The sequence below is a fragment of the Syngnathoides biaculeatus genome, chromosome 22 (assembly GCF_019802595.1).
Source record: "Syngnathoides biaculeatus isolate LvHL_M chromosome 22, ASM1980259v1, whole genome shotgun sequence".
NCBI classification, from domain to species: domain Eukaryota; kingdom Metazoa; phylum Chordata; class Actinopteri; order Syngnathiformes; family Syngnathidae; genus Syngnathoides; species Syngnathoides biaculeatus.
Window position 1 is genome coordinate 1459094 of NC_084661.1, and position 26047 is coordinate 1485140.

Genomic DNA, 26047 nt, shown 5'->3' on the forward strand with positions numbered 1-26047 from the left:
ATGTCATCTGGATATAGGCAGATTTTAGAAGATATCTCATGCGGTAATTGCTCTGACTTCCATGTTCAGCAGTAACTAGTGTGGTCATTATATATTTGTAACAGAATACTGTACTGTACTGTACACCAAACCAAACAAGAGCCTCTGGAAAGCTCTTGAAAGAGCAGGGTTTAAAAAAAAAAAAGATGACATTTTCAATCCTGTAAGGTCATTTGTTATAACGTTGCCATGCAATAAAACACCACCACATTTTACATTTAAGGTTTATTCGTCGTCAAGCAGGGCTTTTCTTCAAGTATATTTTGTGACAAATTGTCTATCACCAATGTATTGACATATCTGTAAAATCCAGACACAAATATATTTACTGCCCTAGCTCACTTTTTTTTCCCCCTAGTGATCTCCATTTGCAGGGTGACTGAGCTAATTGAGGTTTGTTTGCAATGTGCAACACATGCAATCCTGATTTTAAAATAATGAAATGAATAAAATGTTTGCAAACTGTCATTTAGCTGCAAATCACAATGGTATCGGGTACATTCATAATTTACCACCTCTTGCCAGTAAACATGAAAGTGCAATAAGTGCTGAAGACCTCGTGTTTTTTCCACATACAATATTTGTGACGCAATATATTTGAAGTTTTCCGCAACACTTGTGAGGATAAGCAGCTCTGGCAATGAATGGATGGATGTTTGTTCAAATGTATTCAATTCAGTGCAAAATAATTCATGTGTAAAGTTTACCTCATAATAACACTTTGATCTTATAACTTAATATACATTCTTTTAACTATTATTTGTATTAAATGATGAATTACAGTGCATAGTAAATAAAAAAAGTTGAATAATCTTTGGTTGCCATTGCCTCATAAACCGGTGTCACGGAAACAACATGTCAATATCTGGAATCCGCCCAACCCCGTTCAAGACCATCCTGTCTTCGTACACCGAGACAGTTCCGAAGGCGTCGCTGTCTGGTGGCGTTTCGATGACACCTTTCAGCGTAAGGTGGTGAACCCCCGTGCTTTTATCCAAACAATATCCACCATCATGGTCATGTCCGGCGATGAAACACACCACACTACTGTGGGACTGAATTATGGACAGAAGCTTGTCGAAGTTCCACGCCAGGCAAGTGGGCGTTGTGGAGAACGGATGGACTGGGAGGTGACCTGAAAAGTAAACCAGGACCATAAGCTGATATAAAGATATTGAAATTTATAGATATTGAAAAGTTTAATTTTGGGAAAGAACTGAATTGATATGCAGTGTCAATTCTCACTGATTTTTAATGTAGAAAAAAAATGTGGCACAGACTCCACATTGTCACAATTTCTGTCCTTAAAAAAAACAGTAATCAAATGTAACTAGCATTAAAAATTTGGCCAAACTTTACTCTCTCAGCTGGTTCCAAAAAAAAAAAATCCAAGTTTCACAATCAATGAAATTTCATTAGTTTCACAACAAATACACAATTCTCTCTCTCAAGTGGATGCGGACCTTTGACCTATATTCTTTGAAGTTGCGCAAATGGTTCGATTTGTCATCAGATTCATCATGCTCATTATTTGAAAAACACTAATAGTTTCTAGATTACATACAGATGATTAAGAATTGACTTTTGTCTTGTTTTTTTGATGGCTCTGCCTCTAAAAACCACTGAATGATGAGTCACAAGGCCCACTGGATAACTGTGGGCTGACATTTGTCTCAAAATGAGAAATGATTTACAAATAAAGCTGCTATATCCAAATTTTTCAGGTTCACAAAGACAGCCATCATTTACACCTATTTTTCAAATGCACAAACACATTCATGATCTACAAGTTTTTCACATCCGCATTCATAACTGCAATTCATTTTTTTCATGGCATGTGTGCATTGATCATGACTTAACATTTGTAAATATCAAATTCTGTGTGTGAAATGTTGAAGAGTGCGCTAGTGGCTCAGAAGGCACGCACATTTATTTTGGAGACAACCCAACCCAACCCAAACGCAGTTTTGAAGATATTCAAACACACAAGTTGAGTCCTTCTGTCTGCTCCCCGGCAGTGCTGTGCTCTTCTTTGATGTTTACCACGTCATTTTTCAGCAAGTCAAAATTGCAGATATATTCGTGTAAATAATGTTGAGACAAATTTCTCCCCATAGATATCGTCGTGGTACTTTCCAGTCACGGTGTCCGGGCGGATTTTAGCATAACACTCGAAAGATTTGCTTGAGGTGTTTCTCATAATGCACTGGTGTAGCTAACATTAGTATATCACGTTATGACTGTGATAAAATGGATCGTTGTGTTGTTTTGTATAGTTACTTTCTTTTAGTGTTTTAAAGTAAAGTCCACTCTTTTGGGGGCAATTTTCTGTCACTTCACTTTACTCTGAAGCAGTGAAAAGTACCACTTACTGACAATGGTGACTTTCTCTCGTTTCTTGTCAGCTGAGGACAGAACAGAATCGAGCCAGTCCAGCTGGGCTTGACTGAAACCACCATTGAACTTTGTGAACCGCTGTTCAAGCTCGTCATATAACCCTGGGAGAAATATCAAAAAAGTATTTCAAAACGTATGAAAAACACTCAAGCCTTTGTATCACAAAATTAATGTATGTAACGTAAAATTAACAAATGTTCATTCATGAACGCAGAGTCCAAATGCGGGGACAAGAGCATAATGTAGCTATAACCACTGGTTAATGATTGACAGGACAGGATGGGAACTCATCCACAGCAGTGATTATATGACAACTGACTTTATACACATAGAATTTTACTGAACACAATCAAGTTACCGAAAACAGATTTTACATACACCCATCCATTATCTGAGACACTTATCCTCACAAGGGTCACAGCAGTGGAGGAGCCTATCCCAGCTTTCTTCAGGCATGAGGCCTGAAGAAACCCTGAACTGGCTACAAGCCAATCACACATAGTGTGTGTGTTTGTACATACAATAGTTGAAGCCAGAAGTTTATTCAGTGTGCAAAAACAGATTCCATTTTTTGTCTCACTGTCTGAAGTCAAATAACGGGTCAGTTAGATCACCCAAATTATTATTATTATTTTTTTTAAATGCCACAAGAAAAGGAACATTTATTTGAGAGTTTTATATTATTTTCTTCGAAGTCAAAAGTTTACATCCACAAAAAGTACTCTTTGAAGAACACAGGGAAGCCCAGATGATGAGGGCATGGATTTGGAAGCTCCTGGTAGGTTACCAGACAGCATGTGAGTTAATTCACGGCACATCTGGGGATGTATTCAAAATCCTGTTAGGATAATTAGAAATATAGTTACCATATATTTGCTGTGCTACAAAGTAATTGTTTTGCTACAATGAAGAAAGATTTACTATAGAGCTTTATTCAGCAATTCAACAGGAAACAGATCTGCACTCAAAAGAGGACGTTGCTGCTTGCAGAAGACCAGACAGAGACAGACTGATGGAGGGCACCTGGAGGATGATTTTGAAATGACTTTTGCTATACTTAATAATTCTAAAACGCTTATGAATGTTATTTTATTTACTTGTCTGACGTATGCTGTCCTTCCCCATTTTTGGGGATGTTGTAATTGTGAAGGCAAATAAAATTAAGGGGCTGGGGAGAACTGCTCCAGAGTGTGGTGGAGAATTGACACCTCTGTGGATATTGCGCAATCCGCGTCACTGACCAATCAGAGGCCAGAGATCTGCATAAATCAAAGCCCGTTTTTGCTCCATTTTCTCAGACAACATTGCATTGTCCAGTATAGGTTTAGTTAGCGTTTTATCGCGTATTTGGGTTATTTAACAAAAAATATGGTTAAGAGGTGTAGTCACGGACTTTGTAATAGTGACGACAGGTATCCTGAAAGGCTAGTTGGTGGAGTTTGATTCGTACCCTTTTCAAAACCGAAGACCCAGTACGAAAAATGCCTTCGATGGATCAAACTTTGTGGAAGACCGCATCATCAACTGAATCCATCTAATATCAACCGGAACAGATATGTTTGCATGAAGGTATGCCCTATATTTGATTTTCAATACATGTCTTGTATAAATGAATTCGAAGTTCTTCGCTAGCATAACACTGCTGCGTGTTGACGATTGACACACTTATTTTTGTTGAGCGATATTTAGCGATGATCGGACTGCACAAACGTATTGATTTCTTGCTGGCTCGCGACCGAAGCTTAAACAGACTGTGTTTGCACAAAGATATGCCCTAAATTTGATTTTTAATACACGTCTCGTATAAATGAATGAGACGTTCTCCGCTAGCATAACACCGCTACGTGTGAACGATTGACACACTCATTCTTTGTTGAGCGATATTTAGCGATGATCGGACTGCACAAACATATTGATTTCTTGCTGGCTCGCGACCGAAGCTTAACCAGACAGTGTTTGCACGAAGATATGCCCTAAATTTGATTTTTAATACACGTCTCGTATAAATGAATGAGACGTTCTCTGCTAGCATAACACCGCTACGTGTGAATGATTGAATGAAATCAGAAGCATGGCGTCTCTCTCAGTTAAGAATGTATTGTATTTAGAATCTATAATATATCGTTGATTTGAATGAAATCAGAAGCATGGAGTCTGTCTCAGTTCAGAATGTATTGTATTGTATTTGCCATTTTTACTGTTTGTCTTACGTCATCGCACGTGCCGTGACGTCACCTCAGGAGGCGTGGTTAAGTGCCCTGTACGGAGGGGTCAATTGTGGGGTGCAGTTCTCTTCTGTTCTCCTTGCATGCAAGCAAACTGGTAGTGAGTGTCTTCTCCTTATTTTAAACGACTTTAACTAAATGTCACCCCGATTGAACCTGACAAATCCACACTGTGGTGTTATTAAATAAAAGATGTGAGTCCCTTGTGTCTTTCAATGTGCGTGATCTTTATTTTTCTTTATGCCCGCCAACTCCCCAATTTACTTCCTTACTCTCGCGCCCTGGTGACGTCAACACTATCAAACCACACACGCCTCAAAAACTCTGCTTCCTCGTTTGAAATGATAAGAAAATCAAAAGAAATTGGCCAGGAAATCAAAGAAAGAATCGTGGAGCTCCAGAAGTCTGGGTCATCTTTCGATGCACTTTCCAGATGCTTGAAGGTGCCATGTTCATCTGATCAATTATCCACCTTCTACCACTTTTCCATCCAAACAAATAACCATTAGCACTCAACATGTTTTCTATTTTTTTTTGGGGGGGGGGGGTTAAAACCTTTGTCTTTTATTGATGAGCACTTTGGCCTATTGCGTTACTGTATTTTTTTCGCTATTATGGTAGTACTATTTGCGAACTACATATTCGTTTGGTTCACCAGGTTTGAAAACCACTGGTCTACTGTGTGCGTGTGTGTGGTTACCTGGGGGGGAGTTGAGATCCGCGTTGTCGTTGTGCCGTTTGATCCAAGTGAAAGCAGTGCGGTACTGCAGACTGCCTTCGTCTACGCCAAGCAGGCTCACATCGTAAGCGTCCACCACGACAAACGTAAACCCGGTGCAGGGACTGAAGCTGTAGGCGTATATATCACCACCTGCCCGGGTGCCACTGGGGCTAGCATCGGCAAGAAAGGAGCTGTTCAGCTTGGAATTCAACAGCTCGCTTCTACTGAAGTTGTAGAACTCATGGTTGCCCCACACGTGGTGGACATCAATGGGGCTGAGGCTGAACTCTTCCAAGACCTGCTCCAGTGCTCGACTAGAGGCACCGGGAGCCTTGTTAAAGCCGTCAATGATGTCTCCAAGCTGGATGATGAATTTTGGACGGGCGGCCGCGTGAGACCAGCTCTCCCTGGCTTTTCTCAGAAGCCCAAGACTGTTTCGGTAGTATCGCCTTCTTGTCTGGGTGAAATTGAGCCCGTCGTCCATGTCAGCGTACTGGACGTCTGCTATCACACCGAATGTAAACAGTGGAGCTCGCTGACAACTGTCATCCATCGCCGGTCTTCTCTCGACTGTGAGGAGTGGAGCCGGTGTGTTTGTAGAAGTGAGAGGAGATAACGGTGCAGACGTAATCCCTCACGTGTCACTGACAGCGAGGTTCATCATTGTTGTCATTTTTCTCATACGTCACTTCCGAAGACTCTCAGGACGGTGGACGTGTGCCGTATTTATTTCCGGTTTCTTCTTTCAAAACAGTTTCAGTCGACGAGAGGTAAACGAGAGTAAAAGCTAAAATACGCACGGGTTGGAGAGTAATATGGGAACATGCGCTCTACGTGGTTCGTTGACTTCCCTCTGCGAAGATAAGTATTCCTTAACGGGCTCTGCGTTCCTTCAAACAAAAGTACAGCAACGGCTTTACACATGCATTCTTTTGATGGACAAACAGGGGGCGACAGGATTCTACTTAGGAAAACAGCTGCTTTCTACAGCCTGTTAAATTTTAATACCTGTAGTAGCAAATATAATAACACATATTCCGTCAACCATTTATGACCATGGCGCAATTAAGGGTGTAGAGTACTACATTAAATGACACACGTTTAGAGTAAATACAAATAAATAAATAAATGATATGGTGGAATAGATACTCATGCATGCACAACATAAAATACAGTTATGTTGAAGCACACCTCGATGACATTGTGCAGGTGTTTAATTGTTTTTTTCTTTCAGGTTTCTTGCAGGTTGTTGGGAAGGTACCATCATACTATCGAGAACTACATGGCAAGCTTGATGAAGGTGTCAAAGAAGGTCAATAGGAGCTTGTTGCTGACAGAAGTAGTTCAGCTTCCTCAGGAAATTCATCCTTTGGTGTCACCGCCTCAGGTAGTTGGGAGAGAAACTGGTCATTAAAGGTGGTCCCCAGGTATTTGTATTCTGTCACAAACTCAACTTGTGACCAGTGGATAATGATGGAGGCATGGAGATATAAGGTACAGCCAATTCCTTGGTCTGATGTTTGGTACCAGCAGGTAGGTGTTACACACCTCAAACTCCTGCAGAGCAGGTCCATGGTGCAGAGTAGTGCCGGACAGGATAACTATGTTGTCGACAAACTTACAACATTTGGAAAGTGTGTTGCCATGCTCATTGGTGTGGATGAAGATCAGTGGTGTGTCAGGGGTGTGGCCAGGCTACTGCCCTGTGCGTGGATGGGGTGGGGGCACTAATGTCGGGGCAGCACACCACTGTCGAGTTTAATGGTAAGATGCTCCTCTTGGGGATTGGGTGTTTCCATAGCTTGGGGACAGTAAGTGCTTATGGAGGTCTGGTAGACATTCTAGAAAAACAATCATAGTCTAAGTAGGAGTTATTTTCAATGGTGTTGAAATTGTTCCCATAGAACTGAATGAGTTCAAATTTGGGGAGGGAGGGCACTGCAGTCTCTAACTTGGAAAAATTAATGGCCTTAGATCCATAACATGTTGAAATTCTTATTATTACCCATCTATCAGTTTTCTAGACCTCCTGTTCTGGTTTGTGTCACCGGAAGCTGGAGCCTATCCAAATACATTTTATGCAAATGACAGCCTGGACTGTTCGCCACTCAAGGGTTATTATCCATCCAGTTTCTGAGCTGCTTATCCTCACAAGGGTCGTGAGAGTGCTGGACCCTATCCCAGCGATCTTCAGGCAGGAGGCGGGGTACACCCTGGCTGGCAACTAGTTTAATCACAGGACGCACAGAAACAAATAACGATTGACACTCACAATCACACCTAAGGGCAATTTAGAGCCTCCAATTAATGCATGTTTTTGGGATATGGGAGGAAACCAGAGTGCCCAGAAAAAGCCACGCAGGCACGGGGAGAACATACAAACTCCACACAGGCAATTTGAATCCCAGCCATCAGAACTGTGAGGCAAACGCTCTAACCAAACACTTCGCCGGGTTATTATTATTTTTGTGGTGGTGGTATTAACTTATAAACATGTTATTAATCCCAGATGGGCAAAAATTCCCTTGACAAAATTTAGTCAGAAAGGTAATGATGTGCAATGACCTCATGGGCTTAGGAGAATCGGGCTTGCTAAACATCCAGTTAAATCCAGCTCAAGTTTCAACTGGAAGGGGAGGTAACATCCATCTATCAATCCATTCATCCATTTTCGTCTCCGCTCATCCTCACAAGGGTCACGGGAGTGCTGGGCACTATCCCAGCTATCAACGGGCAGGATGCAAGGTACACCCTGAACTGGTTGCCTGCCAATCGCTTGGCACATAGAGACAGACAACAATCACACTCACAATCACACCGCGGGGCAATTTAGAGTGTCCAATAAATGTTGCATGTTTTTGGGATGTGGGAGGAAACCAGAGTGCCTGTAGAAAACCCATGCAGGCACGATGATAACATGCAAATTCCAAACGGGCGGGGCCAGAAATGAACCCGGGTCCTCATAACTGTGAGGCCAACACTTTACAGCAGCGCCACTGTGCCGTCAGGATTTAACAAACAAACAAAAAAAGAGGATTACTATGACATTCTGTGGTATATCAGCATTCAGTTTAAAACTTCATTAATGCAGTGTTGTACTTTATCCAAGATGTATATTATTGACATTCGCATACATACCATGCATATTTGCTATATAATAAAAAGATCCAAAGACGTGGAAAACAAATGCCTTTCCCATTTAAATAAGCAAAGGATTGGCTGCATTATTTACATTAATGAATGTTGTAGCAAGGGCAGAAACTCATGTTGTATCAAAATACAATCTCAGACAGATAATAGAGTGTGACCTGTGCTTAGCACCCCCTTATTTAGACAACTTGAACTTGACTTGACATTTACTCATAAGCCATGAGATTTGGCCATCTGTTACATTCCAGATTACAATAAACTTGTTGCAATCCGTTGCATTCGGCCTGGCTTTCTTAGAGACAAGAGGAGGTGCTGTTCAAAACCATTTCAGTCAATACAAGCCCCCCCCACACACGCGGCTGTTAAAACAAGCCCCTGCCCCCCACCTCCACCCCTTCAACAACAACAACAAAAAAGAAATTGTGTTACTGTGGTGTTAATCCACTTAATGTTACTCTGGGCAGCATTGTCCCCTTGAGGACAGTCCCCAAGAATATCTAACTTTATGGACTCCCTAATGTAGCCCATACTTAAGATGGAAACAATGTAAGCCAAAGGTTCATAGCCTGCTTGTTCATGATTTAGCACCCTTCTTGTCAGTTTACAATCAGCTCATTTTCTCCTGCATGACCCTGACAAGGGATTTTTAACTGAGTGACAGTTTAAATACATCACTTCAAAGACTATAATAATATACTATGTATAAAAGTGAAAGCCCAAGCCTATTTATTAATGTTCATTAACTTCAAATGTTTTCGTGATAGTCTCAAGAGAAATAGAGTACTGATCAGTGGTAATAAGATAAGAATGACACTTGCATTCAAAACGTTATACTGCACTGACAGAGATTTAGTTTAAAGTTTGGTTTCCGGTCATAAATTTTGCTTTATCTTCATTAGCATGTCCCAGTGAGAGGTGGGGTACACCCTGGAATGTGTCAATAGTTATGGTATGGTAATGTGTATAAGATTGTTATATTATTGTACTCTGCCAAGGCTGCCCTTTGTCACTGATTATAAGTGTCATGATCCTTCCGGTCCAGCTCTGGCTGCGCGGGTGCCCGCGCGGTCGCGCTGATTGGGAGGCACACACCTGCGCCTCATGCTGGCTGATTGGCCCCGGTGTATATAGGACCATGGGGACGACTGGTCCGGGCCAGATTGTTGCGGTTCATGCCCCGTTCCAGCGTTCCCGTATCCCTGATTGTCAACCCGTGTGTACTGACCTCCGCCTGTTCTCCGACCGACTCCGTAAGCCTGACTCCTTTGATACTCCTGCCTGCTTTGATCGATCTCCCGTGTACCGACCCCTGCCTGCCCGCGGACCTGCTCTCTACGCTCGACGTCCCGACTACCGCTGGTGTACCTGACTGCCTGCCCGATCCTCGACCTTGGAATAATAAACATTTTTCCCAAATTACCTCTGCGTCTCCCGTGTACTCCTGCATTTGGGTCCCACCTCCATTCCGATGGGTCGTGACAATAAGGATGAGTATTCAGACCCCCTTGTATTTTTATTGGAGCGATTTGATAGAATCCTTTAAGTTGCCCCCTGCCCCCTCACTAATGTACACTTCAGTATTCAGACCCCTTGTTGTGACACTCCTATATTTAATAACTTGGGTGCTGTCCATTTCTTCTGATCATCCTTGAGATGGGTTTACGGCTCCATTGGAGTCCATCTATGTTTGATCATACTGAGTGGAATTGATAAGGAAAGCCACATACCTGTCTATAAAAGTCCTTCCGTCTTATAGTGCATGTCAGATCAAATTAGAACTATGAGGTCAAACGAACTGTCTGAAGACACAGAATTGTGGGAAAACATTGCTGCACTTGAGATTCCTAAAACCACAGTGGCCACCATAATCCTTAAATGGAAAATGATTGGGATCACCAGAACCCTTCCTAGAGTGTGCTGTGTGGCCAAGCTGAGCAGATTGGGGAGACGAGTTTGATAAGAGAGGTAAAGAAGAACCCAAAGATCACTGTGGCTGAGCTCAGAGTTGCAGTTGGGAGATGGGAGAAGGTTCTAGAAAGTCACCCATCACTGCATCCCTCCACCAGTCGGGGCTTTTTGGCAGAGGGATTCAACAGAAGCCTCTCTCCAGTGCAGGAAACACCCCACTGTTTGGTTAGGGTGTCCTTTTAAGTTCCAACAGTGGAATATTGGTCTACTTGTCATGATCCTGCCTCTCTAGCCCGGGCTGTGCGGGTACCAGCGTGGTTGCGCAGATTGGGAGGCACACACCTGCGCCTCATGCGGGCTGATTATCCGGCGTATTTATATGACCCCGATGACGACTGGTCCGCGCCAGTTCGTTGAGCTTCATGTCCCGTTCCAGCACTCTCATATCCCTGATCAACAACCTGTGTGTACCGACCTTCGCCTGTTCTCCGACTAACCCCGTAAGCCTGACTCCTTTGACACTTCTGCCTGCTTTGATCGTTCTCCTGTGTACCGACTCCTGCCTGCCCGCTCACCTGCTCTCTTCGCCCAACGTCCCAACTACCGCTGCTGCATCTGACTACCTGCCCGATCCCCGACCACGAAATAATAAACGTTTTTCCCCGAACTACCTTGCATCGTCCGATTCCTGCATTTGGGTCCTACTCCCGTTCCGATGGGACGTGACACTACTTTTTTTCAATGACCGTGTGAAGTTGCTGAATTTTTGTAGGAATTGGAATATGCTGTCGTATACTGCATACACCGATCCAGATCATTCCAAATGTGCTGAATGGGTGAAATTTCCAGGTATTATGTTGTAAATCCTAGGAGCTAAGTGGTCCCAGGTGAGGGACCAGAGAAAGCGCGGCTCCATAAATCCATATGACGAAGACAAAAAAATAGATCAAGGTTTCTCTTATCCACATGCAGGTCACTGGGGACAGTCTCTGGAGGCCGGCCTGGAGGTGGGGCTTGAACATGAGCACCTAGCCATGGGGACATCCTAAAAAGGTTTCATGGGTTTTCCTTCCCAAGACTTCACCACCTGTGGATAGGGGCTACAGGGGTTGGGTGCATTGTGGGCTGGGGAGTGGCCTTGGCGATCTGATTCCGGGTTCCAGAAACTAGCTTTACAGTAGAACGTGAAATGTCTTCTACATGGCAGGGAAGGAGCCTGAGCTGGTGTGTGAGGTTGAAAAGTTCCAATTGGACATAGTCGGGCTCGCTTCCACATATGGCTTTAGTACTGGTAGAAGTCCTGTTGAGAGGGGTTGGACTTGGTTCCATTCTGGAGTTGCCCATGGAGAAAGGCAAAGAGGGAGTGGGGGTAAACTTATTGCCCCCTGCTCGACACCTGTACGTTGGGCTTCATCCCGGTGGATGAGAGGGTAGCCTCCCATCGCCTTTAGGTGGACAGAAATGCTTGCAGGCAGAAGGCACCTTTATGGGTCACTGAGGCAAATCCCTGGGCGTGGGAGTGCTGTGAGGCAACGGAGAAATACTTCTGGACAGTTTCAAGGAAATTCTGGTCCACCATCCGTGATCTCAGACCGATGAACCAGTTCACCGTCAACACTGCCTACAGTACAGTGAGGGTGGGGCACTGCTGACCTCGACTTGGGCTGTTGTGAGTTTGTGGGGAGAATACTTTGAAGACCCCCTCAATTCCACCGACACGCCTTCCTATGGCTTTCCTATCTCTGGGGTTTAGGTCACCGAGGTGGTTAAAAAGGCGCCAAGTCCCTGGAAGTGGATGAATTACTAAAGGCTCTGGATGATATGGGGTTCTCCTAGTTAACATGCCTGTACAACATTGTATAGGCATCTGGGATAGTGCCTCTAGATTGGCGGATTGGGTTAGTGGTCCCCCTTTTTAAGAATGGACACCGGAGGGTGTGTTCCAACTCCAGGGGATCGGTTTTCTCAGCCTCCCAGGTAATGTCTATTAAGGAGTGCTGGACAGGAGGATGTGTTGGTAAGACGAATCTCAGATTCAGGAGAAGCAATTTGGTTTTCGTCCCAGCTGTGGAACAGTGGGCCAGCTCTACACTCCTTGAGGGCGCATGTGAGTTCACCCAACCAGTGTTTTGTGGACTTGGAGAAGACATTTGACCATGTCCCTCGTGGAGTCCTGTGGTGGGTGCTTCGGGAGTATTGGGCTCCGAAACCTCTGATATGGGGTTTGCAGTCCCTTTAAGACCTGTGTCAGAGTTTGGTCTGGATTGCCGACAGTAAGGCAGACTCATTTCCGGTGAGCGTTGGACTCTGACAATGCTGTCCTTTGTCAGTGATTCCTTTTAGAACTGTTATGGAGAGAATTTCTAGGCACAGGTGAGATGTATGTAGAGGGGGCCACTAAACAGGCATCAGTATTGAATCCCTGCTTTTTGCAGATAATGTGGTTCTGTTGGGTTCATAAAGATGTGATCTCCTACTCTCACTAGAATGGTTTGTAGCCGAGTGTGAACGGCTTAGAATGAGAATCAGGACCTCAGAATCTGAGACTATGGTCCTCAGTAAGAAAAGGATGGCATGCCCTCTCCAGGTAAGGGATGAGCTCCTACTCCAAGTGGAGGAGTTAAAGTTTCTGAGGTCTTGTTCACAAATGAGGAAAGAATGCAACAGGTGGATCGGTGCAGCATCTACAGAGATGCGGACTTTGTATCGGTCCATTGTGGTAAAGAAGGATCTAAATCAAAAGGTGAAGTTCTCAATTTCCTAGCCCAACATATCATCAGGAGCTGTGGGTCGTGACTGAAAGAACAGGATCCTGGAACATGCGGCCGAAATGAGTTTCCTCCAGAGGGTCTCTGGGCTCTCTTTAGAAATCAGGTGAGAACCTTGGTCACCCAAGAGGGGCGCAGAGTAGAACTGCTGTTCTTCCACATTGCCAGATGAGCTGGCTGGGGTATCTGATTCAGATGCCTCCCAAACGATTCCCTGGTGAGGGGTGTTCTGGGCATGTCCCACTGGAGGGAGACCCCTGGGATGACCCAGAACATTTATGGAGAGACTCCTTCTCTCTGCTGGCCTGGGCAGGCCTTGGGATGGAGTAGCTGCGGAAAGGGAAGTCTTGGTGTCCCTGCTAAAACTACTGCCCCTGCAACCCAACCTCGAATAAGAAGATGGATGGATGCTGTCCATTCGAGAAAAGCAATAATTTCAGCTTTCAGGAATTGCACCATCAGGCCGTGCGGGGAGGTGAAACAAACTGACTGGGATGAAAGACCGGGCAAAGAGATTCATAATCAAAATCATCGGAGTCGTACTCAGGCAGCCGGTCATACAAATCAAGGTCCTCTTCATATTCCGAAAAGTCAGAGTCTAGAAGAATATGAGGAGCCTGACGGGTCGTGTTCGGGACGTATTCATACCTCGCTGGCGGAGCGTAAGACACGTAAGTGGAGGACGTCAAGGAGCCTACCCGGATCGGACAGGCTTGGTCCTCTGGCAGACGGTCTACCTTGCGTCGGTCCCAGCGACACTGGGTCTTTCCTGCTGGGTCCTGTTTTGGCCAGTTCGTTCTGTCAAGACCCATCGGAACGGGAATAGGACCCAAATGCAGGACTCGGACGATGCAAAGTAGTTCGGGGAGAAACGTTTATTACCTCGTGGTCGGGGATCGGGCAGGCAGTCAGGTGCAGCAGCGGTAGTTGGGACGTCGGGCGAAGAGAGCAGGTGAGCGGGCAGGCAGGAGTCGGTACACAGGAGAACGATCAAAGCAGGCAGAAGTGTCAAAGGAGTCAGGCTTACGGGGTTGGTCGGAGAACAGGCGAAGGTCGGTACACACGGGTTGTCGATCAGGGATACGGGAGTACTCGAACGAGACATGAAGTTCAACGAACTGGCGCGGACCAGTCGTCATCGGGGTCATATAAATACAAAGGATAATCAGCCCGCATGAGGTGCAGGTGTGCGCCTCCCAATCAGCGCAACTGCGCGGGCACCCGCACAACCCGGGCTGGAGCGGCGGGATCATGACAAAGCGATAGCGAGGGTGAATGCCTTCATATACCTGGGGTCAACAATACAGAGCAATGGTGAATGTGGTTAGGAAATGAAGAAATGGGTCCAAGAAGGTTGGAACAGCTGGCAGAAGGTGTGTTATGTGAGAGAAGAGTCTCTGCTTGGATGAAGGGCAACGTTTTTAAAACAGTGGTGAGGCCGGCCATGATGTACTGATTAGAGACTATGACACTGAAGAGACAACAGGAAGCAGAACTGGAGGTGGCAGAAATGAAGATATTGAGGTTCTCGCTAGGAGTGACCAGGTTGGATAGGATTAGAAATGAGCTCATTAGAGGAACAGCCAAAGTTGGATGTTTTGGAGGTAAGATTCGAGAGAGCAGACTTCGATGGTTTGGACATGTCTAGAGGCGAGAGAGTGAGTATCTTGGTAGAAGGGTGCTGGGGATGGATCTGCCTGGCAAAAGAGCGAGAGGAAGACCAAAGAGAAGGTTGATGGATGTTGTGAGTGAGGACATGAGGACAGTAGGTGTTAGAGAGGAGGACGCACGAGATAGGCTAAGATGGAAAAAGATGACATGCTGTGGTGACCCCGAACGGGACAAACTGAAAGGAAAAGTAGAAGGATGAATTGCACAACTTTAAGCAGTAGAAAATAAATAGATAATACGATCTAGTCTTTCTACTATTGAAAGCTTTCAAAGTCCCCTATTGTCATCATATTTTATATACCTATATGAGTATGTGAGGATAGAAGAAAAGATTTAAGTTGAGAAATTTTATGATCCATTCTAAAATCGTGTGCAAGACATACAAACACATTTTTGAAAAAAAGTACACTTCTCTGAAAACAACCACAGTGCAAAATGAAATGAAGTCAATGAACACAGTATTTATACTGTAATACTATATTTGTGCGACTTAAGTAGAAATACATCTTATTATGTTGTTGCGATACACCGGAGGGATCAATGAGCTAAAGTGCCAGGGTGACCCACGATTTGACATTTACACATTAGAGGACAGCAAAATAATTGGTGTGATTTCCATTTTCTACTGTATGATTATTTTTCAACTCTCTTTAGTATCATTCATCAGATTATATGAAAAAAACCCATATGCACAATCATGAGGTCATTTTTATCTCCCTAATATTGCGCAGCATGTCCAGTTTGCAAAATAATATACTGTATTGTGTAATGTGTCCTTCAACGGTTAAGAATGGAACATTCACAATAGTCCCTCAGTATTATGATGTTTTATTGACACATACTTTGACAGTGAACCCTGTCGGACCAGCATCTCCAAACAAGATTGACCAGGTCCATGATGAGGCATTTTTCTAAAGCTCTTTTGCTTTCTGAGATTCACATACACTATACTGCATGAGTGAAAGAGGACAACTGCAGCTCTTGTGTGTGTTGTGCTTGTTGCCAAGGCGGAATCATTTTTGATGGAGCCTTAATTGTTTCAAGCTTTGTATCTCTTTGTGGAGGTCGCCATCCTTTGACATTCTTTTTTTTTCATCCTTAATCCCCATTACTCCGAGCCTTGGGTTTATAACAAAAGCTCAGTGATATCCCCATTAAATCACATGCCAAAATAATCGCTCCTCTACCCGCCACATGGCTAAATATAGGTGTCGGAGACCATATAAAAGACTTTAGCGCCAATGTCATTTACATTTTTCAACTGAGACTGCTGCTGGTGTGTATGTTTGACTGTTTCATTGTCTTGTTGTTGTTGTATAAATGATCCTGCTAGACTTCGGCATGGTGTTTCTGGTAGTTCAGATTGATTTTAAAAACATTGCTGTCGACAGAATAACAGCTCTGGCATGTATCTTTAGAGTGAACCGCAAAGGCGAAGATGGATGCTGACATGGCAGTGTTTGGGGAGGCGGCCCCCTACCTAAGGCGACCTGAACGGGAGCGTATTGAGGCCCAGAATCGACCCTTTGATGCCAAAACCTCAGTGTATGTGGTGGATTCAAAGGAACTCTTCGTTAAAGGCACAATACAGAGCAAAGAGAAGGGAAAAGTAACTGTAAAAACAGATGCGGGCAAGGTACGGTAGAGGTGTAGTGTGTGTATTCTCCAGATTGATTTGCGTTAACTGTTATTAACATTGCAGGTTGCCATGGTGACAGATGACGAAGTGTTCCCCATGAATCCGCCCAAGTTCGACAAAATTGAGGACATGGCCATGATGACCCACCTGAATGAGGCTGCTGTGCTGTACAACCTCAAAGAGCGTTATGCAGCGTGGATGATTTATGTGAGCATTGTAACATATTTTTTTTATCAACAACAACAACAAAAAATCTCCATAAATTTGGTCCTGTTAGTATTTTGCCATTTTTCTGGACTTCTGACATGGAAAGTTGATCCTTTTCTAAGCACACTTATTACCTGTAAACAACAAGTGTACATTTTACATTTTCCCATTTAGCAAGATTGCTGTATTTTCATCCAGTATGCTTTTGAATTAAATATACTGTATATTTAATATCCCTGTAATTTACCCAAGTACTCAGCCACCAATATAACGTCTATGGTGTCCTTTCAGACCTATTCTGGACTCTTCTGTGTCACTGTGAATCCTTACAAATGGCTCCCAGTGTACAACCAAGAAGTCGTGGTGGCCTACAGGGGCAAAAAGCGCCAAGAGGCGCCGCCTCACATCTTCTCCATTTCTGACAATGCCTATCAATTCATGCTCACTGGTAAACTCTCTGCATGAACTCCAGTAAAATGTCTATACGTTGTTCCAATTGTTGCACTTTCGAATGTAACCGTGCTCTTATTTATTCTAGATAGAGAAAACCAGTCCATCCTTATCACGTAGGTTGGCATGCTCATTCACAACAAATTGTGTTTTAAGGGCGGGAATAAAACACAAATTATTCCAGATGTGTATATTTTGATCTTGTAGTGGAGAATCCGGTGCAGGGAAGACTGTCAACACGAAGCGCGTCATCCAGTATTTTGCAACAATTGCAGGGTCAGGAACCAGGGAAAAGAAGGACTCTGGTGCCATTGGCAAGTTACAGGTGATAATAAAATGATTTCCATCTTCTCATTAAAATGAAATACAGTAACTAAGGTAACTTTCCATTGCATCTTGTACTATATATTTTGAGTTTCCCGTTGGTGTTATTGTAGGGAAATCTGGAGGACCAGATCATCTCTGCTAACCCTCTGCTTGAGGCTTTTGGAAATGCCAAGACTGTCAGAAACGATAACTCTTCTCGTTTTGTGAGTAAAGCCTCAGCACTATTTAATGAGATCCAAAGCAAGTTGGATTGAAAATACTGGAAATTTTGCAAAGACAAAATCTTAACAGTAATATTGGGCTTATTCTAAATAAGTTGAATCTGATAATATTCCACGCCATCTCAAAAAGAAATTGTATCTAGTCTATTTTCATTTGTCTTGCTAGGTTAGTTTTTTTTTTTTTAATAATCTGATGACACAGAATGAGACCCATCACCCAAATCATAATAATAATAATAGTCAAGGATGGTGATGAGGTACACGTGCCTGACTTTGGTGCAAGCCGCATGGGATCGATTCCTGCTCGATGATGCCGTCGATATGCGAACCGTGACTGACTGCTGACCAGTTCAGGATGTAGGGTTGCTTTTGCTCAAAGTCAGATAGTATAGGCTCCAGCACTCCCACGACCTTTTTAAGGATAAGCGGCTTAGAAAATGGATGGATGTGTATATAAATATTTTTTTTAAACACAAATCCATCTTCTGCATTTGGTGAGTGCACCCCTTGTCCACCCAGCACAACTAAACTGTATCAACATAGTGTGAAATTAAACATCACCCTACTGTGAAAATGGGTGATGTCGAATTCACGAAATATTGGAACGTAGGTACAAAATAATAATGAATATTTTTTTTTATATAATATATATACTATCTTTCAGGGCAAATTCATAAGAATTCACTTTGGTACAACAGGAAAATTGGCCTCCGCTGATATTGAAACATGTAAGTTATAATAAAAATAAAAGGTACTGTACATGCATTTTATTGTTCATCTTGTTTATGATTCACTCATGTCCGTCAGATTTGTTGGAGAAATCCAGAGTTACGTTCCAGCTTTCTGCAGAAAGGAGCTACCATATATTCTACCAGATCATGTCCAACAAAAAGCCTGAGCTCATTGGTAACATTTTGATAAAAGTGCAGTTATTGTTGCAAATAACCTACTGATGCATTCCTGCTGTAAATTATCCTTCCAGAGGCTCTCCTAATTACCACCAACCCATATGACTACCCATTTGTCAGCCAGGGGGAGATCAGTGTAGCCAGCATCGATGATAGTGACGAGCTGATGGCTACAGATGTAAGACTCAATTTTAAATCAAATGTCATTCCCTAATGGACACGGCTGTACTGTCAGAGGCTTTGTCACATTTTAGAGTGCCATTACCACCCTTGGCTTCAGTGGGGAGGAGAGAATCGGTGTTTACAAACTAACAGGTGCCGTGATGCATTATGGGAACATGAAGTTCAAGCAGAAGCAAAGAGAAGAACAGGCAGAGCCAGATGGAACAGAGGGTAATTTGCATGATCAGAACTCTGGACTGTGTTCTTTTATTTCTAACTATTTTGATCTGATTTTTATGTATATATTTCATATTTCATTTTCATCAGTGGCCGACAAAGCAGCTTTTCTGATGGGTCTGAACTCTGCAGACCTATTGAAAGCTCTGTGTTATCCCAGAGTGAAGGTGGGGAATGAGTATGTCACCAAAGGACAGACTGTGCAACAGGTACCTTCATGCTGCATAAAAGTGCTTAAAGCTTTCTAACACCAGTCCAGTGACATGACTCTAGTCAAAGCAATGTATTGGGTGGAAAACATGATGATGTGCTAGCATAAAACACAAGAAAAACATCTACTGGCAACAATATTTACATGACAAATTTACCTCAAGATGTTCTCAATCAGTTATTCTCAATTGGTGGTTCTTGACCCAAAAGTAGGTTACGGACCGTCCATCCATTTTCTTGGGTACTTATCCTCACGAGGGTTGCGGGAGTGCTGCAGCCAATCCCAGCTTTCAACGGACATGAGGCGGGGTACACCCTGAACTGGTTGGCAGCCAATCGCAGGGCACATGGAGACAAAGAGCGGCACTCACAATCACACCTAGGGGCAATTTAGAGTGTCCAATTAATGTTGCATGTTTTTGGAATGTGGGAGGAAACCGGATTGCCTGAAGAAAACACACGCAGGCACGGAGAGAACATGCAAAGTCCACACAGGCAGTGTCGGGATTGAATTCAGGACCTCAGAACCATGAGGCCAACGCATTTCAAGCTGAGCCACCGTGCCGCCCACTACCATTGTATTTTGTCACGAAGCAAAGGTGCACTGGCGGACCCAAATGCAGGACTCCAATATGAGGAGATGATGTTCAGTTTATTATAAAAGAAAGTAGTACACGATAACACAGTCCAAGAAGAAATGATCCAAAACAAGAAACGTGTCTAAGCACACTTATTACCTGTAAACAACAAGTGTACATTTTACATTAAATTAAATTAAATTAAAACTAAATGTCTAATAACTATGGGTCATCTAAAAAGCATAACCAAAAGCGTGAGTGGGCTACAATGGCGCAGTGGCAGAGTAACCCTGGATGCAGGAAAGCATACTCACCAAACTGGCAAAAACCAGTGCCAAAACTAATTACAGTGCCTCATGTGACATAGCTGTGACTGGCGATATGTGTCATAGATGAAACCGCTCAGAGCGGTGGCCAGGCCACGCCCCTCTTGGCCGTGGTCCAGCCTTATTCATGACAGTATTTTGCCTAATTTTTTGCCAAAATATGACTCGTCAAAATCTTCCCTTGATTTTGGAGAGGAGGGGGTGTTACAGGTTTTTTATTTTTTTGTATCAATTTTTTTCATGAGCTTTATATGACCCAAGCGCCCGAGTTTGCCTACTCAAAATTTTTGCAAAATATTATGCTCATAGCAAAATACCACACAATATTTTCAGCATTGCAAGTTCACAGTATGGCTGCATGATCTTATGTTGCTGGTCAAATAATCAAGTTATTATATATTCTTCAGCATTTTGTACAAGGCCCCGCTGAATTCTAGCGACATTAAAATATCAGTGATACTAAATTTCTATGGTTTCTTACCATGAGTTATGTATTTTTGATGAAAGTGTTTTATACATAATTGCACAGGTCTACAATTCCATCGGTGCATTGGCTAAATCCGTCTATGAGAAGATGTTTCTGTGGATGGTCATCCGCATCAATCAAATGTTGGACACGAAGCAGCCACGTCAGTTCTTTATCGGCGTTTTGGACATTGCTGGCTTTGAGATCTTCGATGTATGTTCACATTTGCATTTTCTGTAATCACAATAGAGTCCTTCATTGAAAAATTAAATGGTTGTGTCTTTCAGTATAACAGTCTGGAACAGTTGTGCATCAATTTCACCAATGAGAAACTACAACAGTTTTTCAACCATCACATGTTCGTGTTGGAGCAAGAAGAGTATAAAAAAGAGGGGATCGAGTGGGAGTTCATTGACTTTGGGATGGATCTGGCTGCTTGTATTGAGCTCATCGAAAAGGTTGTTTACAAACAGTCCCGTCTTTGGAGAGAAATGGAAAATAAATGGGTTTTTTTTCTCTCACTACAGCCAATGGGCATCTTTTCTATCCTTGAAGAGGAATGCATGTTTCCCAAGGCGTCAGATGCCACCTTCAAAAACAAGCTGTATGACCAACATCTTGGAAAATCAAATAACTTTCAGAAGCCCAAGCCTGTGAAAGGCAAAGCCGAGGCTCATTTCTCTCTGGTGCACTATGCTGGCACAGTGGACTACAGCATCACGGGCTGGTTAGACAAAAACAAGGACCCACTCAATGAAACTGTAGTCCAGCTCTTCCAGAAGGCAGGCCTGAAATTATTGGCCTTTCTTTATAGCAGTTATTCTTCATCAGATGGTAAGATGTGAATTAGTTGTTCCAACACTTTTATTGTGGTTGAATTATTCTCACAAAACATTTGCTATCAGATAACTCTGCTGGAGGAAGCACCAAGAAAGCTGCCAAAAAGAAGGGCTCATCCTTCCAGACTGTTTCAGCTCTCTTTAGGGTAACATCCTTCTGAAATATTATTCACTTAAAGATTGGCGAATTTGCAACATTTTAATGGTAACGATTCTGTCCAACAGGAGAATCTCGGAAAGCTCATGACAAATCTCAGGAGTACCCATCCACATTTTGTTAGGTGCCTCATTCCAAATGAAACAAAAACTCCAGGTATTTCTCGTCATATTATACACTTTCACAATCATTAATAATGAAGTAAGCTATATAAAAGTGTTGAAATGCGTCCGAGTTGTTCTGGAACATTTTTTAAGTTGCTGAACTGCTGTATTAAAGAAAAGTGTTTGTGTGTTGAACACTTTCGCCAGGAAAGGTATGGGTGTTTAAAAACCCACATCCCATGGGTGTGACGGCTCTGAGCACTACTCCACAAAACTTAATGGAAATTGGTTCTTTAGTTTTTACGTGAGCGTGCTTAGCTGGCACATGCAAACAAAGCCTTAAAATGGTGCCCTAGGACCTTCTTTTTTGCCCTTAATGAAAAGGCTTACCTTTTAACCTTTTTTTGATGCACCCCTTTTTTCCTTCTTCATTCATCAATATTAAAAAGATATAAAATAACAATTACCCTCTTTCTCATCAATTGTCCCTGAAGTACTTTGAAATCTGATGGACATTTTGTCTGAGTCCTTGGTAGAATTCTACAAATGCTCCCGCCTTGCCCCATGCTCCACTCCCTCTCAAACGTCTGTCATTTGAACCGGTGTGTGTTGCCTTTTATATCCCCCGTATTTTGTCTTCACTCCCTTTGTTAATCATTGTATGTATTGATTGTTTTAACTGATTGTATTCACCGAAATAAATACACAAGTTAAATAGATGGTGCTGTTTTTTTCTTAATTGGATGAATTATTTGCTAATGGGTGCCCTTTTTTGGGCTCGAACACCTGTCCCCCAAAATGTTTGTGCACAGGCTTGCTGCTTATCAACAAATTGCTGAGTAGACATCTGTGACTAAGTGTACAAGTGTACAAAAACAAATTTTCATATGTCATTTCAATGTCACCGATGGCAACATGATTGCATTATAATTGTGGCTGTCGCTTAGGAATTATGGAACACCATCTGGTTATACACCAGCTTCGATGTAATGGTGTGCTAGAGGGAATCAGGATCTGCAGGAAAGGTTTTCCCAGTCGGATTTTGTATGGGGATTTCAAGCAAAGGTAAGCAAAATGGACATTGGTGAGCAAAGTGACCATTTTCACTTCAGGGATCGTTGAGAATTTGGCTGTTAAGCATGTCGTGAAGCAATTGACGAAAAATTGAGAGTGGAGACGAGCTGATTCTTTCTGAAGTAGTTTTCTGTCATTTTTTCCGGGCACTCTGGTTTCCTCCCACATCCCAAAAACATGCAACATTAATTGGACACTCTAAATTGCCCCTAGGTGTGATTGTGAGTGCGACTGTTGTCTGTCTCCATGTGCCCTGTGATTGGCTGGCAACCAGTTCAGGGTGTACCCTGCCTCCTGGCCGTTGACAGCTGGGATATGCTCCAGCACTCCTGCAACCCTTAAGCGGCTAAGAAAATGAATGGTTGGATGGATGAAGGAATGGATGGATGGTTTTCTGTCTGTCTGCTCAATGCAACACTGGCTTTGAAACAATTCATAATGTTTGGAGATATCTTTTCACATTGCATAAAACATAATTAGCCGCATATTAATTAATTTTACCCATAGTCAATCAATGAATTTAGCTAAATTGTTCAAAATGTTATTTCTGTTCTACGTTTCTGTAGGTACAAAGTATTGAATGCCAGCGTTATCCCTGATGGACAATTCATTGACAACAAGAAAGCTGCAGAGAAGCTCTTGGGCTCTATAGATGTGGACCACACACAGTATCGTTTTGGGCATACAAAGGTATTTTCAGTCCTGTAAAACCTAAATTACTATACATTTAAATAAATCAATAAAAAGTTAGCATAAGATAACCTGTAAAATACAATTGCTCATTCCAAAAATAAACCAGGACATATTTTGTAGAAGTAACCCAGTTCTGATGTATACCTCACACCCTTGATTACATTCAACAACAAATTATGCATTAAAATCAGACTGAGGGTCGATCCCATAACTTTGGCAGTATATCAAATACTACACACTTTGCATGCATCATCACATTTAGTAGTCAGCCTATCAGCTCGGCATGGCTCAAGTGGTAGAGCGCTTGTCTTCCTCCCGAACCAAATAATTGTTGGTTCACCCCTTAACCACTTGTGACTGTTGAAGTGTGAGCAAGATACTGAATCCCCAGTCTGCTCAAGATTTACACTATTGAGCAAACACACTCGTAATGCTCTTTATTTGATCTTCAATTCTCTATTGACGTTCTGTATCTCAAAATGCATGATGGTCAAATTATTATTACTGTATTTTTTTGGTGGGGTTCCTGTAGGTGTTTTTCAAAGCAGGTCTTTTGGGTCTCCTAGAAGAAATGAGGGATGAGCGATTGGCCTCTCTCATCACCATTACTCAAGCCTTGTGTCGTGGCTTCCTCAGGAGAAAGGAAATTCAGCAAATGACAGAAAGGAGGTAGGGATGATTATGGCAGCAAAAACAATTATAATTATACTGTCTTTATCGCATGAATTCCATACTCTTGTAGAGAGTGTGTTTACACCATCCAGTACAACATTCGCTCCTTCATGAATGTCAAACACTGGCCTTGGATGAAGCTTTACTTTAAGATCAAACCACTCTTGAGAAGTGCTGAGACAGAGAAGGAAATGGCCATTATGAAAGAAGAATTTGCAAAATGCAAAGAGGATTTAGCTAAAGCCGAGGCAAAGAGAAAGGAGCTGGAAGCCAAAATGGTTTCCCTGGTTCAGGAGAAGAATGATTTGTGTCTTCAGATCCAAACTGTGAGTACAAACTTAATCAAACTTTCTTTAATGAGTGAATGTAAACCATGTGTAGTTTCACTTGGGATTCAGGGGTGTAAATAAATAATGTACACCCTGGCATTTTGAAAGTGTGAGGAACACCTCTTCTGTGGTACACCAAAGGTTTTCCAGGAATCACATTGAATGAATTTGATTGAAGCTCTGGTCATACATTAAAATGCAACAGAAAGAGCTTTACAGAAACAGAAACTGACAAAAAATGGCAATAATCATACAAACCCACCCTCCCACCACCACAGTTAAACGGAAGACACCCCCACATGAACATGCAAACCTGCATGGACACACACGAACAGCGCATAGTTGAAAAATACATAGCATATCCTGATTTTGTCATATAATAACATTTAAACTTTTGAGCTGGGATAAATCCATGAATATCCCTTGGTAAGAGACAGAGTCTGGGACGGACAAAAAAACGCACCATAAAATGGGCGCCAGATATCAATTTATAATCCAAAAAGCAGTTCATGGAGTGCAGTGGTATTTTTTCCAATGCATGAAGAAAATAAAAATCTCACATTTTACATTTCACAAACACTAGCAATGATGTTCTTAAATATTATAAAATTTACAAAGGCATCTTTGAACTATACCTTTAAATGTTGAATAAAGTTATACTCTCAGTACCTCAGTGGCTTGATGGTGCAACTGGTTGGAGTGCAGGTCTCAGAGTTGTGAGGATCGTGGTTTGAATCCCAGCTCCGGCTGTGTGGAGTTCGCATGTTCTCCCGTGGCTGCGTGGGTTTTCTCTGGGCATTCCGGTTTCCTCCCACATCCCAAAAACGTGCACTTAATGGAGACTCTAAATTCCCCCTGGGTGTGATTGTGAGTGCAACTCTTGTCTGTCTCTATGTGCCCTGCTATTGGCTGGCAACCAGTTCAGGGTGTACCCCAACTTCTGGCCAATGATGGCTGGAGTAGGCTTTGGCACTGCTGTAACCCTTGTGAGGATAAGGAGCTCAGAAAATGGATGGCTGGGTGTCAGTAGTTCATATATCAGGATTGAATGTGGAAAATTTTACTTTAATAGATTATATATTAATATATTTAATAATATACCATATTTTAACCCATTCATGGGCAGCGTCCTATTTTTGGGACATTGTGATTTTCACGCATTATATCCGTCAGTATATCAAAATATTTAAGTGTTTTAATCTGATTCTGATTCTGGTTTTTGGGACGATCTACTAAGAAAACCCAAGTACCCTCTCGTGGGCAGCGTCCCATTTTTGGGACGAGATTATAAATCAGTAAAGTTATCATTTAACTTAACCATAAACGAAAAAGAAGTATTATTTCCTTGATTGTGGCCTGTTAGGAGACTTTTATCTCAATAAGGCAAAAAATTGCCACCCTGCCCATGAATGGGTTAATAACAGTGGAATAATTGTTATGATTTGATATGCTGTTCAATGTGATAGATAGATAGATAGATAGATAGATAGATAGATAGATAGATAGATAGATAGATATAGATAGATAGATAGATAGATAGATAGATAGATAGATAGATAGATAGATAGA

At 42.6% G+C, this 26047-nt stretch overlaps 2 protein-coding genes across 2 annotated transcripts in view; one reads left to right on the forward strand and one right to left on the reverse strand.

The window, feature by feature from the left end:
* Window positions 1–249: 249 nt before the first annotated feature.
* On the reverse strand, window positions 250–6071 carry adprm (ADP-ribose/CDP-alcohol diphosphatase, manganese-dependent). Its single transcript, XM_061810357.1, has 3 exons — window positions 5362–6071; window positions 2412–2537; window positions 250–1174 (listed from the first exon to the last, which is right to left on the reverse strand). Exons 1-3 carry the CDS (start codon window positions 5933–5935, stop codon window positions 882–884), a joined length of 993 nt encoding a protein of 330 aa, XP_061666341.1. The 5' UTR covers window positions 5936–6071; the 3' UTR covers window positions 250–881.
* A 51-nt stretch (window positions 6072–6122) lies between these two features.
* LOC133495543 (myosin-4-like) overlaps window positions 6123–26047 on the forward strand; it is a 28090-nt gene continuing 8165 nt past the window's right edge. Inside the window, exons 1-21 of the mRNA XM_061810324.1 lie at window positions 6123–6769; window positions 16298–16515; window positions 16582–16725; window positions 17017–17173; window positions 17264–17291; window positions 17383–17500; window positions 17613–17705; window positions 18388–18451; window positions 18531–18629; window positions 18706–18809; window positions 18886–19024; window positions 19121–19239; window positions 20674–20823; window positions 20898–21068; window positions 21138–21444; window positions 21516–21595; window positions 21675–21762; window positions 22658–22775; window positions 23351–23474; window positions 24010–24146; window positions 24220–24475. Coding sequence (XP_061666308.1) covers window positions 16318–16515; window positions 16582–16725; window positions 17017–17173; window positions 17264–17291; window positions 17383–17500; window positions 17613–17705; window positions 18388–18451; window positions 18531–18629; window positions 18706–18809; window positions 18886–19024; window positions 19121–19239; window positions 20674–20823; window positions 20898–21068; window positions 21138–21444; window positions 21516–21595; window positions 21675–21762; window positions 22658–22775; window positions 23351–23474; window positions 24010–24146; window positions 24220–24475 — 2694 coding nt within the window. The 5' untranslated portion in view covers window positions 6123–6769; window positions 16298–16317. The remainder of the gene's footprint in view (window positions 6770–16297; window positions 16516–16581; window positions 16726–17016; window positions 17174–17263; window positions 17292–17382; window positions 17501–17612; window positions 17706–18387; window positions 18452–18530; window positions 18630–18705; window positions 18810–18885; window positions 19025–19120; window positions 19240–20673; window positions 20824–20897; window positions 21069–21137; window positions 21445–21515; window positions 21596–21674; window positions 21763–22657; window positions 22776–23350; window positions 23475–24009; window positions 24147–24219; window positions 24476–26047) is intronic.